Source organism: Schistocerca americana, chromosome X (assembly GCF_021461395.2).
Source record: "Schistocerca americana isolate TAMUIC-IGC-003095 chromosome X, iqSchAmer2.1, whole genome shotgun sequence".
Lineage (NCBI taxonomy): Eukaryota > Metazoa > Arthropoda > Insecta > Orthoptera > Acrididae > Schistocerca > Schistocerca americana.
Window position 1 is genome coordinate 655,794,529 of NC_060130.1, and position 20,531 is coordinate 655,815,059.

At 43.6% G+C, this 20,531-nt stretch overlaps 1 protein-coding gene across 1 annotated transcript in view; it reads left to right on the top strand.

The window, feature by feature from the left end:
- The window catches only part of LOC124556230 (relaxin receptor 1-like), a 370,951-nt gene that overhangs the window by 287,677 nt on the left and 62,743 nt on the right, over window positions 1-20,531 (top strand). Inside the window, exons 10-11 of the mRNA XM_047130220.1 lie at window positions 14,629-14,758; window positions 17,452-17,645. Of these exons, the coding sequence (XP_046986176.1) occupies window positions 14,629-14,758; window positions 17,452-17,645 (324 nt within the window). The remainder of the gene's footprint in view (window positions 1-14,628; window positions 14,759-17,451; window positions 17,646-20,531) is intronic.

Below are 20,531 nucleotides of genomic sequence, written 5' to 3' on the forward strand. Positions count from 1 at the left end.
GGGCTTTTCTTTCGTTCTTAAATTGATACTTTTGGATTTCCTATAATTACTGTTATCTGGAGGGGATGAAGAGTCGCCTAATCTAAAAAAAAACCCCTCGTGCGTACCGTTTGTTGTAACGTGCGCCACAATCTGCTTTTGGTTCCTCGTTGTGCCCTCAACGGCTGTCGGACAGCCTCTTCAGCGCTCAGGCTTACACACCACGTGTACATGGTGTTTCTTCCAATCCCTTACTATTATTTCCCCAAGGAGTAGCATTATTCACCGTACATTTGAACTGCTGATGACTGATAGACCCCCTTTTGTGTATGCCTCCTTTTACACGAGTCACAGTACTATTCCCAACGAGTCATGTGAGTTTCACTGGCTCAGTTTCGATTTCAAGGAAAGCAACATCTCGAGCTTGTTGGTTAGCGGGATAGGTGTAAAAGCCTGAGTTCTCCTCGGTCCCTGTCTCCTTTATACAGGACACCTAGACCTGCCACTGGCTCGCCGCTCACAGCCAAGATGACGATTAGTGACAGATACTGTATTTGCTGCAGAACAGATAGTATCCACAGGAGAGGATAGTGTCCGAGGTACTGTGGTAAGTTTGGTACATGAGTCTCGGCAGCCCTCTCGACACATCCACTCTTCCATTTTCAGTTGCTTCCAGTTGCTTGACAGGAGTCAGAGCCATTTCCATCTACTTACGAACACCAACTAGCTCATCCCGTCCCTGAGAAAAACTTATCAGACGAGCTTTATTGTGCCTGGTGAAAACTTTTACTGGAAAGTGAACAAGTAACTTTAAACGAAGCTTGCTGGCTCTCTTTTAAATTAATCTATAGGTCTATTATGCTACAGGTATTAACAGCAATATTTTAGGACAGGAGCCAAAACCGCGATAGCTATTACAACGGGAAAATCTGTTAGCTACAAAATTTACTAGAGATTTCCCTTCCTGTTAAGAGTAATTACAGGTGTAAACACACGCAGCGTTTCGTACACATACCACTCTGTTACAATTTTCCACGTGCAATACGAGATTATAACATCTCTCCGGTAATAGCAGTAAGGATAGACCGCACCTGGAATGAGATCGTGGCCATATAAATTCGAATGCGCAGTGGCAACAGCCGGTAATACGCGCTTAGCGTAAGCTTTTTCCATGCTTGGTTGAACTTCATGAGTACTGAACTGTTAGAAACTATGGCCACATTGTATGAAGCAGTGAAAGATGAACATTTAATCTTAAACCACTTACACCTGAAGTATACTGCGGCCGGCTAGCTTCATTTGTCATTAATAAAGAAATTGTTCACCATCATGTAACAAGCCTAAGAAATGAAACGCCTTTCAGTGTCGGTCAGAGTATAACGCCTTGTCAGAGTGACATTCTTGGGACTGAAGATATTTACGTTGAATATTCGCAATCCCTGCAGAATCATTAACTACGCTACCTTTACTACACAACTATACAAACTACTCACTCACTTGAAGCACAACCTGACAATGATAAAAATTTCTTCCATCTTTCAAAGCAGTTACATATTTTTAGTTTTTTTCTGTGAAACCTGCGTCGCGCTACAAGTAATAGATTTATAATTATTGACTTCCACTTTTATTTTCATTTACTTTTGCTTCTTTCAGTAAAATGAAACATAATAATATTAAATACTTGAAATTTATGGTGTACGGTAAAATCAGCATAAAAAACTAGAAATTAGTTTTAGAAAGCTGAAAGTGGATGAAAGTAGCTCCATTTCTGGAGTAAAGAGACGTGAGATTTATCGGGAAGTAATACACATTAATTCGATTTCTTGCGTACCTTGAGCGTCCAGTCTGGCAAAATTTCCGGTCTCTGCCAAAATTTCCGGTCCTCCCTGTTTCTGCGATGCTGGACAATCTGCTTTCTCTTCGTGGGCCACGAAATGTCGGCTACGTGCGGAAAAAATGAAAGTTGGCGTGGGCCGGGTCCAGCCTGTATGAGCGACCATAAAGCCTTCACTGAGTCTCGCAAACTGTCATGCTTTTGGTCTCGCTTGGTCCATTGAACAGCAGCATCGCGGGAAGGAATCCAGGGCGCTTTGGCGGACTGTCATGTACTCTGTAGCGCTGCTGTTAAGGGGACTGGCTAATGTGTACAACTCTCCTATACCGATGCCACTGCGATGTCCTGCAAGTCTGATTTAGTAGTTCTGTTTGTTAGCTGGAAGAAATTAGCAGCGGTGTAACTGCAAATGGCATCAGACATGTGGTCGGTGATCGAGGAAACTGCTTAGAGTCTGGTTCGGGTTTCTTTGCGACCTGTAATTCTGGTACGAGGGAGCATAATCATTTTAAAAAATCATAAGATTAGGTATTAGGAGGCCTAAGCTGTGCATTTTAGCAAGCTCAATAATGTCAACGGTTCTCTTGCTAACAGAGTAGGAAGCAATAATGGTAATGTTTCTACGTTGCAACACGTTGAAACTAGTATGTTGGCAGATATGGCTGCTGTGCCCATTTCTGTTAACGTTTTACTTAAATACTTGAATGCCTTAAAGATAAGAGGTGAATTCTTCATACTTAGACGAAAATCCGATAGGTGCAAAATTCACACGACAAGGGAATAGAGAGAGTCATGAACTCATCGTCATTATTATGCTGGATATCAAAGCATAGAAGACTCCAAGACAGACCGAAAATTTTACGTGAACGACGATGACATTTTGTTTCGCTTCCGAGTTATTACCGTAGTTTTGTGCCAATATTCGTAGAGGTGTTTACCATTCCAGAAGATGCTCGGAATGAACATAGACTATAAGACATGAGCGCTAGTATCGAGTTGTGGGATCAGAGTCCTACTTAGTTTCAAAAGCACCAAGTTTTGATTCGTTGAAAACCATCATTTATAAATATTTCAACAATGGGAGAGAGTTATCAACTATCACTTTGTTTCAAACGGCTCAAGAAACGAAAATATGACAGATATAAGTCTCGGGAATAAAAGCTTTCGAAATCGCATTTAACCGTTAAGCAAAGTTGTTACAGTCGCACAGGTTTCCATGCCTTGATTTTAGAGTAGGTATACACTGCTCTCGTTCGTCGGGCACTAGAATTTCCTCCAAAAGCTATTAAATTTCCCTTTCTAGACCAACGCTTGAATATTTATCTGCATGCTGCTGTCTACGGCTTACTTTTTGATTGACCCTGTTTATCGCGGCTGTTCAGTCACTACGATTTGCTGTTGTCTGCAAAATACCTGTCGGGAAAGCTATCAACATACAACGGTCTCGCCGGCCGCGGTGGTCTAGCGGTTCTAGGCGCTCAGTCCGGAACCGCGCGACTGATACGGTCGCAGGTTCGAATCCTGCCTCGGGCATGGATGTGTGTGATGTCCTTAGGTTAGTTAGGTTTAAGTAGTTCTAAGTTCTAGCGGACTGATGACCAGAGATGTCAAGTCTCATAGTGCCCAGAGCCATTTGAACCATTTTTTTTTTTTTTTACAACGGTCTCGCTGTTTCTGAATTACGTTAGACACGTCCGTATCACGCTTATGTGTCGATTTCTAGTGTAAAAATGACAAATTTTCAAATTTAGCGCCCAAGAGAATATTTGTAGTTATCCGAGAAAACGAATTGTCCATAAACAGTATCTAGCTAACTGTTAAAGTGGTGCTGGCGGAATATGGAGTGACTAGGTGCGTAAATTCGTTATTTGAAATGAAACTTAGTCTCGAAGGAGAATGAAAAGAGAGAAAAAGAGAGAGAGAGAGACGGTTGAATGAAGTCATGGAGAGGTGGAAAAGGCTAAGGTGAAGCGGGAATTATTCTCTTTTTATTAGCCTGAAGAAATAAAGATTTTAGGTCTTGGTTTGTCGGTAGTGTAACGAGAGGTTCTGGTGAATGGCTTCTTACCCCAATCACCAGACTGCCCCAATATCCTGGGTTAGATTAGGCAGCAACAATCTTTCATATAATAGAATAAAAGACCCGTATGCTTTTATCTTGCGTTGACGTCGAGGTCATTAGAAACAGTGAACTACACACATCAAAAAAAGTTTTGCATCACCTCCGTTCCGAGAGTGCCGAAACCTGTACAGAAAATTGGAATAGAGATCAATATGAACATTATTTCAGCCCTTTTTATTGCTTATGAAAACCACACATTGCATGTTGCTCCACCATACAGAGGTGGTGGTTCGGATTGCTGTACACACCGGTACCTCTAGTACCCTGTAGCACGTCCTCTTGCACTGATGCATGGCTGTATTCGTCGTGGCATACTATCCACAAGTTCACCAAGGCACTGTTGGTACAAATTATCCCTCTCCTCAACGGCGATACGGTGTCGATTCCTCCGAGTGGTTGATGGGTCACATCGTCCATAAACAGCCCTTTTCAGTCTGTTCCAGGCATGTTCGATAGGGTTCTTGTCTGGAGAACATTCTGGCTACCCTAACCGAGCGATATCGTTATCCTGAAGGAAGTCATTCACAAGATGCGCACGATGGGGGCGAGAATTGTCGTCCATGAAGACGAATTCCTCGCCAATGGTTGCACTATCGCTCGGCGGATGGCATTCACGTATCGTACAGCCTTTTCGGAACGTTCCATGACCACCACGGATTACGTCGGCCCCACACAATACCACACCATAACAGCAGGGAACCTCCACCTTGCTGCACTCGCTGGACAGTGTGCCTAAGGGGTTCAGCCTGGCGGGGTTGCCTCCAGACCGGGGTGATGCAAAACTTTTTTTTTATGTGTGTATTTCGCAAACAATCACGCACTGAAGCACTTACTTAAGATTTAATTGACTGTTTGATTCTGGACGTTCCTGGTAAATTCTTGCTATGGAATGTTTCCGCTTCAGAACATTACTATGGGTTTTATCACAAACTGAAAGATCGAGGACCCGCCTCTTACACGATACGCGTATCGAAATGCAGAGCTTAGGCATGGCAGCCACTTGCTAACTAACAGTGACTGTCAGTAGTCAACACTGCCACAGAATCACCTATTGCAGCAGGTTACAAATGGTGCACACATTTAAGCTCTGTGTTACGTTCTGCCGCAACTACATCAGCTGGAAAAACAAGCATTACCGCCTGTTCTCGAATAAAAGAAGAAAGGTCATAGTTTTTACAGGAGGCAGTAAAATGAAAACTAGATAGGTGGAAAAAAGATAAGTAAACTGTTTATTATTTCAAATGTAATCGCCATAACCGTTAGTACAACGCCTTCATGGAAAAATGTTTGCTAAAGTATGAAAAATCTTTTTTCAAGAACCTTTTAATTGCCTAAAAATGATGATTAGACTAGTTTCAGTTGTAAATGCAACTATCCTCACTGCATGCTCGTATTAGAAGCACGTGGAACAAAAACTTGATATTCCAGTAATAACCACATCATGTAATAACTTGCACTTGTGTCAGAGGCAGTTTCAATGTAAAAAATGTTTAGTTGCTACAGCTGAACCTGCCTCTTATTTGGTTGTTGCTGTTATCACTAAATTTCTCATTTAAACTGCTTCTGGTACAAGTGCAAGTTACTGAATGGTATGTTTATTACTAGAATATCCAGTTTGGTTCTAGTTGCGTCTAATACGAGCCTGATCTGATGATGTTTGGAGTGACGACTGAAACTAGTCTAGTCATTATATTTTATTTTTATATATGTAGGCGTCGTAGACAACTAAAAGTTTGTTGAAAAAGATTTTTTACGTGTTAACAAACTACGTAAGCTCGCTTTCTCCTTCCCTCAAAATGTCTGGCATTACTGAAAACGCTTGCGGCTGCCTACAGAACCATGATTGTACCCAGGAGTGCCCTTCAGCGTCAGAAGCAAACCGGCATCCATGAATGTCTTTCTTCAGGGCACCAAAATATGAAAATCGTTTGCGGAGAGATCGGGAGTGTATGGAGGATGCATACAACTTCCAGTGAAACGTCTGCAGTATAGGCGAAAGAACCTTGGCAACATGTGGGCGGACATTATCCTACAACAGAATTATGCCGTCTGTCAACATTCCTCGGCTTTTGGACTTAATGGCGGACGCCATTTTTGCAAAGTGTCCACGTATCGCTGTGGGTTAATTGTGGCAAGGTGTTCCAGAAAGTCAATTAGCAGCGCGTTGACTGACGGTATCATTCTGTTGCAGGATAATGCGCGCTCACATGTTGCTAAGTTTTGTGGCGGCGTTCGTAGCGACAAGCAATTCGCTGTAGAAACGGCTTACGAAGTCACCGCCACACTTTTAATAGCGGGCCGACCGGTCCGCTGGAACAGTGAACAGAAAGATGAAAACCCAAACACTCTGATTAAATAAAAGTCGGTACTTATCTTTATTAACGAAGATACAGAAACACAGTAGTGAACTCCGTGTCTACAGACATCTGTCTAGTTCGAGTCGGAGCGGCTAGGTCAGCGTCGGCTGACGACAAACAACAACTCTGCTGCGATGAACACACAACTGACTAGCAAGTACACAATTCGGTGGCGAGTATACAACTGAACGGCGAATACAGAACTGTCCTAGCGCTCGCGACTCCAGCGCTTACGAAACCAGAAGCCAGCGGTGGCGCGCGCAGACTTGCGGCGATTTCCTGTGTCGCTGGCGCTGCTTATGCGGACGGCGTCCGGACTTTGATGCTGCCAACCTTTTGGCAGCGGGCTCGGGTGGCATTACTGGCTAGGATATAACACTCCTCCCCCCCAAATTGCCGCACCGTCGTTGAATAATGACGTGGCGAGCGTCGACGGCGGGGGAGGGGTCTGGCCGCAGGCGTAGCGGACGAGACCGGGGCGGAGACTGTTGTCGGTGGCAGTCCCCGGTCCGCACCCCAGCATTGGCTGCGCGGGGCCTCGGGAAACACCGACTGAAAACCGAGGTCAGGGTGCACGCCTGTGACCACGGGCGCAGCTTCTGGTACTGGACGCGACGGGGCGTCGGGACCCACGAAGAGAGGCAGCGTCTCCTGACGCTGCGTCGACGGCTGCTGAGTGGGCGCCGGACAAGGCGCTGCGGTGTCAGACTCCTTGGGGGTGCCCAAGGAAAGCGGCTGCAGGACAGGCTGCACAGCCACCGCTTGGGAAGGCGGCCCGGCTGAGGGGTCGACGTCCATCAGCTCCGAAGGCGGTGGCGACTGAAGAGGGACCGCAGGCGCCGGAGCGACCACCTGGGGCGCTCCCGGATGAATCTGCGCGGGAGGCATCAACGTGACGGGCTGTCGGCGTGGTAGCGGCGACGGCTGCTGCTGCTGCCCTGGGGGCGCCAGCGAAGTCGGAAGGCGCGGCTGGAACCCGCCGCGGACCAAATCTGTGGACAAAGAACGAGCGGCAGAATCCGGGCGGCCAGCGCGGCGCAACTGGTTCTGATGCCTCCTGTGCACCCCAGTAGCATCTTGAACAGTATAAAAACCGCGACCCTGGACACTTATACGGTACCACGTTCCCAACGACGGCGACCGTGATAAACTCTGAAAAAAACGGCGTCGTTGCGCTGAAAACGCGTGCGATGCTCAGAAGCGGCGGGTCGATCCGGGGGATGCAACAACCGTAGTAGGGTGCGATGACGACGGCCGTGGAGAAGCTCCGCAGGCGAAGGGCCGTCGCGTGGCGTGGTCCGGTACGACGACAGGAACGTGATGAGGGCCTGCTGACGAGAGTGCGTAGCACGAAGGCGGTCCATATGATCCTTGAATGTGCGTACAAAACGTTCCGCTGCACCATTCGATTGAGGGTGGAACGGCGGAGTAAGAACATGGCGAATGCCATTGGCAGAACAAAAACTTTCAAATTCAGCAGAGGTAAATTGTGGACCATTGTCAGACACTAAAACTTCTGGAAGGCCCTCAATACAAAAAATTGAAGTCAACGCCTGTATAGTTTGTGCAGACGTTGTAGACTGCATGGGCACAACAAACGGAAAATTACTAAATGCATCTATCACGATGAGCCAACGAGAATTCCAATATGGACCAGCGAAATCAATATTTACTCGCTGCCAGGGACCGGCAGGGCGTGCCCACTCAAAATAGCGTTGAGGCGGAGCAGCTTGGTGTTCGGCACACGTCGAACAATCTGTAGACATCTGCGTAATCTGCTTATCAATGCCGATCCATGTACAATGACGGCGGGCAAGCTGCTTGGTGCGGACCACTCCCAAATGACCTTGATGCAACAAGTCGAGGACCTTGGATTGGAGCACTTGGGGAACCACTACACGAAGCTGGTCATTCTCGGTGCGTAACAGCAAAACTCCGTGCGAAACAGACAACAGATGACGTTGCGGATAATAGCGACGAACCACAGGATCCGATATGTCCTTTGCCTTGGACGGCCAACCACGTTGAACAAAACGTAATAGTAAACTCAGATGAGGATCCGTAGCTGTCTCACGTGCCACCTGACGATAATCAATCGGAAAATCCCGGAGGGATTGATGCTCATCGGCGTCAATCTGATGGCAAGAGTCGTCAGAGGAATCGAAGACATCATCCGCAGCAATCGGCAATCTAGTAAGCGCGTCAGCGTTTGCATGCTGAGCTGTAGGGCGATACAGTATCTCACACTGGTATTGTGATAACAAAAGAGTCCAACGTTGTAGTCTCTGAGCTGACCGCTGAGGAACTGGTTTAGACGGATGAAACAGTGACGTCAGGGGCTTGTGATCCGTTACTAAATAGAATGGTCTACCATAGAGGTAGTGATGGAATTTTGTGACACCGAACACAATAGCCAACGCTTCCTTGTCCAATTGGCTATAATTACACTGAGCTTTGTTTAGCAATTTAGATGCGAACGCAATAGGACGTTCGGTGTTACCGACTCGGTGAGACAACACAGCACCGAGGCCGAAAGAAGAGGTATCACAAGCTAACACCAGAGGCTTGTTAGGGTCGTAATGGACCAGACAACGATCATTCAATAAAGCCTCTTTAAGCTGCTGAAAGGCTGATTGGCAATCAGCTGACCACACAAACGGAACATTCTTACGGCGGAGACGATGCAACGGTGCAGCAATCTGTGATGCATTAGGTATAAACCTAATATAATATGTCAATTTGCCAAGAACTGCTTGCAATTCATGCAGATTGCGAGGGGCGGGCAAATCACGAATAGCCGCTAAATGTGACTGGGAGGGATGAATGCCTTGAGCATTAATAACATGTCCCAGATACTCCATCTCCGTAAGGAAAAATGAACATTTATCGATGTTGCAACGTAGGCCTGCCTGAGACAACACTGTAAACAAACACTCCAAATTACGGAAATGTTCAGCAGGCGTCCGACCGGACACAACAATATCGTCTAAATAGTTGCAACACGATGGCACATTAGCCAGAAGTTGTGACAAAAAACGCTGAAAAACAGCTGGAGCTGACGCACAACCAAAAGGCAAACGCAGAAAACGGAACAACCCCAACGACGTGTTTATGACAAAATACTGTTGTGATTGCTCGTCGAGGGGCAATTGCAAATATGCTTCACGGAGATCAATTTTGGAAAAGAAACGAGCTTCCCCTAACTTATCCATCAGCTCGTCCGGTCTAGGCAAAGGAAAAGAATCAATGACAGTCTGAGGATTAACTGTCGACTTAAAATCAGCACACAAACGTAACTTGCCAGACGGTTTCTTTATAATAACTAAGGGAGAAGCCCACTGGCTCGCTGAAACGGGTTGAATAACACCGTTGTTTTGCCAACGACGAAGTTCATCTGCTACAGGTGCCCGGAGGGCGTGAGGCACTGGACGAGCACGAAAAAATCGAGGCTGAGCATTATCTTTTAACGTAATGTGGGCGGCAAAGTTCGCAGCACAACCTAATTCGTCTTTAAATATGTCACTGTATTGTTTACACAAATCGGTTATGCTGTCTTGAGGAACAACAACAGAATTAATTTGCAACACATTTTCTTGGATAGACAGGCCAAACAAGTCAAAACAGTCTAATCCGAAAATGTTTACACTGTCTGTAGCGCGGAGCACAGTGAATGAAACTGTTTTTGTATTGCCACGGAATGTGGCTGGCACGCTACATACACCTAACACAGGAATTTGTTCTCCACTATAAGTAGCCAAAGAATGTTTTGCCGCTGAAAGTTTAGGGCGGCCGATAGCCGCATACGTAGCACTATTTATGAGAGTCACAGACGCACCAGTGTCTAATTGAAAATTGAAGGTCTTATCCTGGATGCGTAGCTTCACAAATAGTATATTACACTGTCTCTGGAACGGTGCAGTGGAGGCGGAAGACACAAAATCAGCGCGTTTAGCGCGTGTTCGCTGCTTACGACAACTCGTGGGTTGGGCGGGTGGAACAACAACTCCCGCTTCACTTGCAGTCTGTACATTACGTTTTACAGCGTTTGAATTACGCCTGGGTCGCATAGCAGAGGGCTGGGTGGGTGGCTTATTGCGAACAAGTTTATTACCCACACGAACCGTGGAAGAGTCTTTAAACGCGACCTTCTGGGCGGGCTGGCTTTGAAGAACATGAATATCCATGGGCTGGGCAGCACTAGAATTGTTCTTGCGTGTACGCAAACAAACAGTCTGGATGTGTCCTTTCCTTTGACAAAAGTGACAAACCGCGTTTCTCAACGGGCAACGGTCACGAGGATGAGCAAGAACACACTTAGGGCAAGTCTTAACTCTATCATTTTGCACACGCGGCTGACGAATGTGTTTAACATGACGCGGCCGGCTAGTGTTTACAGTCTGACTCTGCCGGTGGGGCCGCGGGCGTGACATAACTTGCTTAGCACAGGCAATTTGAGAAATACATGGCTGATCTAACTCACACTCAGCATAGTCAAAAGTATCTTGCGCTTCAATGATGTTCATCACAGTCTCTAATGACGGGTCAGGCAACTTTAAGATAGCAGCACGAATACGAGAATCTGCAATGTTTTGAGTAATAGCGTCTCGTAACATGACATCACTGTAGGAAGCTCCACACACACACAATTAAATCGGCACTGACGGGTGAGGCCCCGTAAATCTGTTAACCACTGCTTATTAGATTGATGTGGCAGTTTCTTCAATCTGAAGAACTTGAATTGGGCTGCTGCCACATGAACTCGCGACTCGAAATACTCAGCAAGCTTGTTAACAACAACGTCATAGTCTAAAGCTTCTGGCTTGGATTCCGGGAACAACTTACAAAGTAGTCGATAGACTTCCACGCCTGCAGTGGAAATTAAATAAAGCTGCCGCTCAGTACCCGTGATTTTGTAGACTGTCATGTGCGCCTGCAACTGCGCGAAATATTCACGCCATTCTTCTCTTGATGCATCAAAAGCACGGAAAGGTGGTGCTGCCTGTGCTTGTTCCTTTTGTGTTGGAGAACTAGCCACTTGTTTGGCGATTGCTTCCACCAAACTTTGTATTTGCTGACTCTGTAACAAGATCAACTGTTGTAATTCGGCAGACATAGTGAACACAAATTAAACCAGCCCCCAAAATTTTATCGCTATAATTAGTATAACCAGAAACAAGTTGAACCAGCCCTGCACACGAGTTGGGAAGCCCTCGTCGCCAGTTTTGTGGCGGCGTTCGTAGCGACAAACAATTCGCTGTAGAAACGGCTTACGAAGTCACCGCCACACTTTTAATAGCGGGCCGACCGGTCCGCTGGAACAGTGAACAGAAAGATGAAAACCCAAACACTCTGATTAAATAAAAGTCGGTACTTATCTTTATTAACGAAGATACAGAAACACAGTAGTGAACTCCGTGTCTACAGAAATCTGTCTAGTTCGAGTCGGAGCGGCTAGGTCAGCGTCGGCTGACGACAAACAACAACTCTGCTGCGATGAACACACAACTGACTAGCAAGTACACAATTCGGTGGCGAGTATACAACTGAGCGGCAAATACAGAACTGTCCTAGCGCTCGCGACTCCAGCGCTTACGAAACCAGAAGCCAGCGGTGGCGCGCGCAGACTTGCGGCGATTTCCTGTCCTGCTGGCGCTGCTTATGCGGACGGCGTCCGGACTTTGATGCTGCCAACCTTTTGGCAGCGGGCTCGGGTGGCATTACTGGCTAGGATATAACACGAAGATTGCATGGACTACGCTGCAGACGTTTCACTGCGAAGCGCTTACACATCGCCCATGCAGTCCTGATCCCTCTCAATGCGATTTACGTATTTTTGGAGCCCTGAAGATACGCATTCCAGGTCGTCGTTTTGCTTCGATCGAAGAGATGTTCGCCTGGGTACAATCACGGTTCCATAGGCAGCCGCAAACATTTTCCATGAAGGCGCTGACCGACTTGTCTTTCAGTCGGAGAAATGTATTAACAGTTATGGTAATTACCTTTGAAATAGTAAACTGTTTACTTGATTTTTCCATATATCTCGTTTTCATTTGCTTGCCACTTATGTATCCAATCCACGGTAACGTAATTGGAACGTGGATAACAGCTCGGATAGAGCAATGCTGGAGAAGGAAATGTCACTCATTCTTGTCAAAGAGTTCATTCCAGTGTTCACCTGAACAGATTTATGGAAACAGCGGAAAACCTAAATCAGAGCAGCAGGACGAGGCTTGATAAGACACTCATCCTGAATGTGAATCCAACGCTGCGCTGTCTTCTCGGTCGGCCGCTGCAGTTGTGTGTCACACGTAACAAAAGTTCCGCTATATAGGTCGACTTCGATGTCTTTCTGCAGGGGGCCATAGTTATGGTTACAGTATTAAAAAGATGTAGAGTAGTGGTATTACTTCTACTGACTGGTGACTACACGCTTGGATTAAAGTACTTGATGTCATTGTAAAATGCAAGCTTCCAATAATTCAACACGTTTAACATTGTATGCCTAAGTCACGGTTGGTTACTGACCACATCATGAAACTTGATCTGGTTGAAGAAGTACGAGCTCTGAGGTAGTATGGTGCCTTCGACAACTTCAGTCATTACCGCTGTCCTATTCCGCAGTCATATACTTCTGAATTAATCGTTATTAAGAAATTTTAATATTTAGTATTAGTTTATATAGTGTACATTGCAGTAACCATATCAATTATGATTTTTTCTTGTTTTTTTCTTTTGCGTACTGAATGCATATACTTTGTACGCATTAACTGGCGATCCACACCGTTCCTGGACACATTTCTAGGAAATTACCCACCATAGTGTTGTGTCTAAGAATCCTGCATACTTAGTTCGCTAGACAAACAATTGAACAACTCGTATTAATGAGTTTTATTACAACAAGACAAATACAATGACTTAACTTTGATCTGAGAATTCTCATAGTCCTTTACACATGATCATCCACAAATGCAATTACACAGATATGTTGCAAGCAAAGGGTGACATACAGAATAATCAATCTACTTCAGAACAAACAAACACAAGTAACACTTCTGGTCCTAGCGACCGATTCTAACAAAAGTCTGTCAACTGAACTGCAGTGACTACTGATCTCTACTTGTGCTACGTAAAGATTGCTAATGAAGAGACTACGATGCGTCGGCTAACGAAGAGGCTAATGTTGAAGCTGCTATCGAAGTGGGCTGCCACCAGTCAGGCGCGGCGCTTATGTCGTCTTCACCTAGGGGCCGCTACTGTCGTGTTTTGTACTGGAGGGACGTCGGTCAGCATGCGATTGGCTGACCTCTTCTCACAGCCTTCTCTTCTCTGTCGTTCCCTACTGGCGTGCTAGTACTGACTTTACGCCGCAACACACAGAACGTGGTAACGACTCTTATCATAACTTATGTCTATGCTACCAGTCCACATTTGAGGAGGTAGGTGTTAAGAACTGTTCCAGAAGCTTCTTCATGCCTAAATCCCTGCTTGTACCTGGTGCCAGTTTAAGAGTTAAACATCACGTGAAGAGTGAACAGCCAGAACGTAACGTGCAACAAAATGAAACTAACATCTTATTTGAGAGCGCCTACGATAACCTGATTGGTTTAGCAATTTGTATGTGATTTTTTACAACCAAAAAGAAATATCGTTACTTGAAATAAGTACAGAAAATAAAGCAAAACAATGCTGCGACAAGATCTATCACAGTACAAATCCTTAATTGCATTGATTTCTTCAAAATACTTATTTCTGGAAGTAATTCCCTAAGAAAACAGCCACCTTATTCTGGAAAATAGGAAATTAATTTCCAAGACATTTATTTTAATTGTTTTAAAACATGATTGTGAAGGCTGAAATCTTGCAACAGTAAATAAAAACTTGAGTAGCAACAGAGATTTGATTTTGTAGAAGACTTAGAAAAACATTTTGAACAGAAACAAAACCCAGTGATTAGGTTCTAAAAGTACATAATGAAAAGAGGAAATTTATTGGCATCATACAATTAAGAAAAGCTAAATTTATTACACACATAATTCGGTATAATGTCTCCATACGGTGCTACAGTCACTTTTAAGAAGAATCTTGCAAGGAAAAATCCCAGGAAGAAAATCAAGGAACGGGTGTGTTATTTCCATACTTCAAAAGAGCCCATATTGGAATAAACTGAATGCTACAGATTTCAAGAGAGAGAAGTATGACTGCCATATTTTAAGTCGAATATAAATTGTTGCGTTCCTTCTATATAGCCTCATGCCAACTTACAAAACTGTATCAGATATGTATTCCTTCTGTAGACAAGTCACACTGCGCTGAAGATGTTTCTTTCACTGTTCCAGCAATACACTATCGCGGATCGACAAGATACTATGGCATAAACAGCATGTGCTTTCCTCTGCATATTGACGACCCTTTCTTCCTTGGCTGGCAGTATTCTGCATTTATATTATTTGGGATCAACATGACAGGGTGAGCATCATTTCTATTCTTAACTGCTAACACAACTAAGTTATATTTTTGTGGTTGACACATACTTCTAGTGAAATCAACTTTCTTGTGGTAAATGCTGTGCGGACTCGGACTTCTTACCTAACTTCTGTCTGTGTTCACATACAATTTCGCATTTTTTTAAATTCCCAATTAGTAGTTTCACCTACAATAATTGTCAATTGTAATCATAGCTTACAACATTGTTTAATACTTTTTATTGTTTATTACTGTATTCAGTTACTATTATATTTCATTGCTTCTTTTGCTACATCTTGATTTTAGCTACTTATTTGATGAGTTTTCGTTCCAATAACAAATTTTCGAGTGTATTATTTTTATTAAATATCTGACAGTTTCTTTTTCTCTTTTTTTATATATTATAATGCACGTAATACCTGTAATCAGCTATTAATTTTTATTGTCTTACGGTTTTATGTGTACTTACTCACCCACTAGCAATGGGTGTTAACGGAGTTGTTCTGTTTCATTACTTGGGTTCCATAGTTCGCTACAGCGAAAGAACGCACGAGGGAAAAAATATCTTTCTCATTTTCGTCAAAATACATTGACCCGAGAAAGTAATGAATGAACTGAATTGCTTCTTGAATTATGCAAAGATATTCCATTAGTATTATTTTAAAATGTTAGATATAATGATGATTCGTTTATATTACTTATTTATCTTACGACAGCTACAGCAAGATTACGAAATAAATAATATATATACTAAGAATAATCCATATGTTTACATATAAATTTAAAATCTGATTAATAAATCTCTCATGTGGCACCAGAACATCCACAGGAGCACCAGTGCACTTTGGTTTTTCTTACCACAGTCGCACATTACTGACGATAGTACACAAATTACGAATCATGTCATCACATTTCCTGTTTCCATCTGTTTCCGTGTTTAGCTGTCCGTGAGAGCGCCAGTGATACTGTTTGTTAGAGGTCAACCGACGTAGCAAGGTATGGGATGAGCTGTATTAGATTCAAATACAAATTTAATTGTCGAAGTATCAACACAAAATGTCTACTACGTACATGTCTATGTTTATTCTTTTAAGGTGTGATGCTGCTGCTGTTGACCACTCTTAAGTACTAAGCCAACATCAGAAGCAGTTGCTTGTTTATTAATGAATAACGCCAAATGGATCAGCTCTGGTAGCCTATAAATGCACTGATAGTGTTTCAGCTGCACCTAAAGTATATTATTACCATTACCATCTTTACTTAGGAGAATAGCATGTTGAATCCTACCTACTGTTTCATCTCATTTTACCTCTTCTGCTATAACTGTAAGAATATCTCTATGAATCACAAAGAAAGGTCAAAATTGTATCCACGATGTACAGTGGCCTGTGTCACAAATCCAGAAGTTGGTTTACAAGCAGCCGATACGAAAGTGTGAAATATCGGAAGACCAGGAAGCATAGGCAGAAAAAGTAGAGGGTTATTAATAAGTACACCAATTATCTGTCTCGCAGAGCTTTTTTATTCTTGCATTATGAAGACCATAAATCTATACATTCTGCTGAACTTCCGTCAACCTCGCCTGACGTTTAATAGAAGTGCTGCCAAAATCGTGACGTTGAGGACGTTAGTTGCTTCTCTGTATTTGAGATTTCCGCAGTTTGTTACCAAAGATACTGCTTATGGAAAGTGGGGATTTTACCTGCTGGAATGTCTTCCTGCAACCCTCTAACAGTTAACCCTGCCTAGCACAAATTACAACGGAAGTATGGATGCCTAACTAATCTGTCAGTTGGGTCATACACATCAGTAATCTGCTGAAGACCAGTTTTCATTAGTAATAGAAATCTTAAGAGACGTATTAACAATCATAATTTAGAGAAAAAATTTTCTTATAATGGTTGACACAATAATTTTAGGAAACTATACGCCATTAAGTTGTAAAAGATTGGTGTTGATTTGATAAGCTGGCACGTTCAAGAACATTGTACTTCTGGAGTTGCAGACTGATGAATGTGTCACTAAACAAGCATCAGATTAGTGTGTTAAATTGTAGGTTAGTAGTGATGCCGTCACTGTGCTTTGTTCATGTATTTGTGATGTTTTAGGTAAGTGATGATGGCAGTGATGCACACACTAAAGTTCCTGACAAACAAGCATCTTTTCTTGCTGGTTAGCACTAGTGGTACTACACAAAACCTCATTTATAATGATATAATACAATAAAAATGTAGTGAGTCAGGCTGAATCTGACAGTGGTACTGTACATGGACATGTTTGCGAGGTTTGTTGTGCTATATTCTAGATAAATGGTTATATGGAAGTGTTCATGAGCACTGTATGTGTTGTGTTCTAGACTGTGGTGTGGGGGGGGGGGAGGAAGTGGGGGGGAGAGATGGTGCTCTACATGGATAAGTTCTTGAGCATTATATGTATGTTATGTTCTGGACAGGTGGTGATTGTGGCACGGTACACAGGTATGGTCGTGAACATCATGTGTAATGTGTTCCAGACCAGTGTTGATGGAAATGCTGTACACAAGCATGTTCGTAAGCATCGTACATTTTATGTTCCAGACTGGTGGCACTGTACATGAGCATGATTGTGACCATTGTGTGTGTTATGTTGTGCTGTAGATGGTTGTGACGGCGCTCTACACGAGCATATTCGTGAGAACTGAGTTTGTTATGTTGTAGGTTGTTGGTGATGGCAGCGCTTTACACAGGCATGTTCATAAGCATCGTACGAACGCGCCATGCAACGCCCGTCTCGATGCAGGGTGAGCTGGAGTTTGCAGCTCGCTTCTTCTTCATTGTGGTCACTGACGCCGCCTGCTGGGCGCCACTCATCACTTTCCGAGCCCTCGCCATGTTCAGCTTCCACATTCCCAGTTAGTACTCACTACGTCTGTCTTAAAAAAAACTTCACGCATATTGATGCACAGAATTCCAAGTAATTCCGCGCTAGCATGAAGCCACAGCCAACCACATACACAAAACTTTCGTGTCAATAAATTTGTTATTATTTAATAGTAAGTAAAAATATTGTTCCACTTTACTAAGTAATTCTTCTACGAGCACAATTTTACTTTCCTACTGTTACACTTTAGTATCATGAAAAACCCCGAAGACATAAATGTGAAGGCCCTACACGAGAAGCTGCCTTTCGAATGATAGCCTCAATTCCTTATTCACTCTCTTCTGGAATCATGTAGAGCCGAGGTGACAATGATATACAGATGTTTGTGAAAAATTAACTCACCATGAAACATACGTCAGAAATAAATTAAGACTAGTCCACAATGAATCGATAGTTATTCCAAAAAATGTTTAAGTATATCGAACAATAAAATTTACTTTCCCAGAATCAGTAGTTGGAGGTCTTAACATGTGTCAGGAATGACGTGTTCACAGTTTGTTTTCCTAAGGAATACATTCCAAATACCATTTCTTAAAGTCTGAAATTCAGCTGTATTGTTTGCTGAATGAACGTCAGGAGAACACTGTAAACTGAGGAAATTTTAGATACATAAAGCAGGCAACGGGTAGAATTCATGAACAGTCCGGTAGATACAGAACAGGCCAAAGTGGAGTTCAGCAAAGAGCAAGGTGGTGATAGGTACGATTTCAGGCAAGAAGCATAATATCGGCACGAAAATCAAGCCAAACAAACACCAACATACAACAGAGGATGCATGTATGAGCCCCATGAGTCCATGAGCCTTACTAGCTTCCAAAGGCCCCAGCTGTAGCGGGCAATGGAAGAGGAGTGTGTCGACGCCGTCATCGTCGCTCCTTAGCCGAATCACTTCCTGAATTCGGTAATTTTATTACGAGATTGCCCCGTCGGCGACATGTAACCGCACTGTTGGTCTGATAATATACATTCTGGCGATCACCGTCTATATTCAGTGTCGCGGTATTTGTCTGTAAAAACCACTTCATTTGGAGGTAACGCCATACCTCGATTTATAAAGCTAGTACAGCTTTTAACATGGATACTTATATACACCTGTAGAACCAAGACCGCTTGTGACAGTAACATACAGAAGTTGTTGCGATCGTGTTTTCTAACATCTGGCGGTCTGTAAGAAGATTAGGCCTCTCTTTCTAAGACACAGTGGCTCCACTCGCAAGAAAAACTTATGAGACATGTCCATCCATCGTTGATTTTCGGTCAGTATTATTTCGTATCGCTAGCAAGTAGTATTATACTTAGTAGTAGGGGATGCATGATAGGTTCGCCTTGAGCATCAGGCTTGTAAAGTATGTATTTGAGTTCTGACATGTGCAAAGCAAATGATTATGTCCAGTCGTAAGGAAGGTATGGATTTGACGTGGAATACTGTGACAGCAAAGGGAAGGGTATGTCAAGTCATAAGAATGGTACAGATATTTCTATTTCCAGAGCTACAGCCGTCATCAGCATGGTGTATTTCCGATACTTCGCTCGTTGTCGAATGTCGTTCAACTGAGACCGAAATCGTAGCATTTAATTGTAAGTATAGCGATCAAATATGTATGTGGCCGATTTCGTAGGACGATCCTGTCTTTACATGATTGTCGCGGCGTTGGCGGTAGCCTTTGGCGGGAGTGATTCACGTTTCCCGCTAACGACAGGCGCCGTCCAAATGAATATGCCTGTTGGGATGCAGTAATGTAGTTGACTTAACCATGTCGTCCTCTAGACGGCCAAATAGCGGACTGATACTTAGTATGTGTTGGACAGGTTTCGTGATCATGTGGAAATTTGAGAAGATTCAATATCGACATGTGTTTGCGCTGGGCCATTATTCCCTCCCATGTAAATTGTCCGATTGACTGCTTCTTCACATTTCCCGCCTTCATTCGATTGAAAGAACATTGTGGTGCATGTTGAGTGCATCTAGCAGGTGAACACCTTAGTTGACTTTGTAAATTATAAGGATGATTTAGAATCTGTTATATCATCGACATCGGTATTCACGAGTGGAAATATCAGTTTCCTCTACTGTTTTCGAGTTTTCACGTATAGGTCTTTGCAGACGGGAAAAGTTTCTAGTTACTCTATGGTTTACAGAACCCTACAACTCGCTAAAGTTTAGGGTTTATAGAGAAATAATTCCCTGTCAATATCTTCGGAATTATGTTGCGTGAGCGATACTGCTATGCAAGCGATATTGCTATGTGCTTGTTATCAAGAAGTATTATGTGAATAGTATAATATTATGGTTCAAATGGCTCTGAACAATATGAGACTTAAAATCGGAGGTCATCAGTCCCCTAGAACGTAGAACTACTTAAACCTAACTAACCTAAGGACATCACACACATCCATACCCGAGGCTGGATTCGAACCTGCGACAGTAGCGGTCGCACAGTTCAAGACTGAAACGCCTAGAACTGCTCAGCCACACCGGCTGGCTAATATTCTGGCAAACCATGTGAAAATACATGTGTTCTTGTAATCCTAGAATCTGGAGATGGGTGAAGAAGGTAAACAAGCAAGCAAACAGGTCAGAGCCAGAAACAGTGACGCCTTTGTGTCGAGGGGAACCGATCCCGACTTTGTGCAACAGTTCTGAGAGTGACTTCAGTCCACTGAGGGCGGTCTGGTCACACATTGGGAGTGGATGACTGCCTGACCTCGCAGGAAATATCTAGAGCAGTGAGGAGTACACCTACGGTGAATGTGCTTATACTGTCTGTCTTCGTGGTATATATACAAGTGTCTGGCAGTCGATAGCTATATGCGTGATGCAAAAGGGCCGATTTTGTATGGCGCAGGATAAGTATTA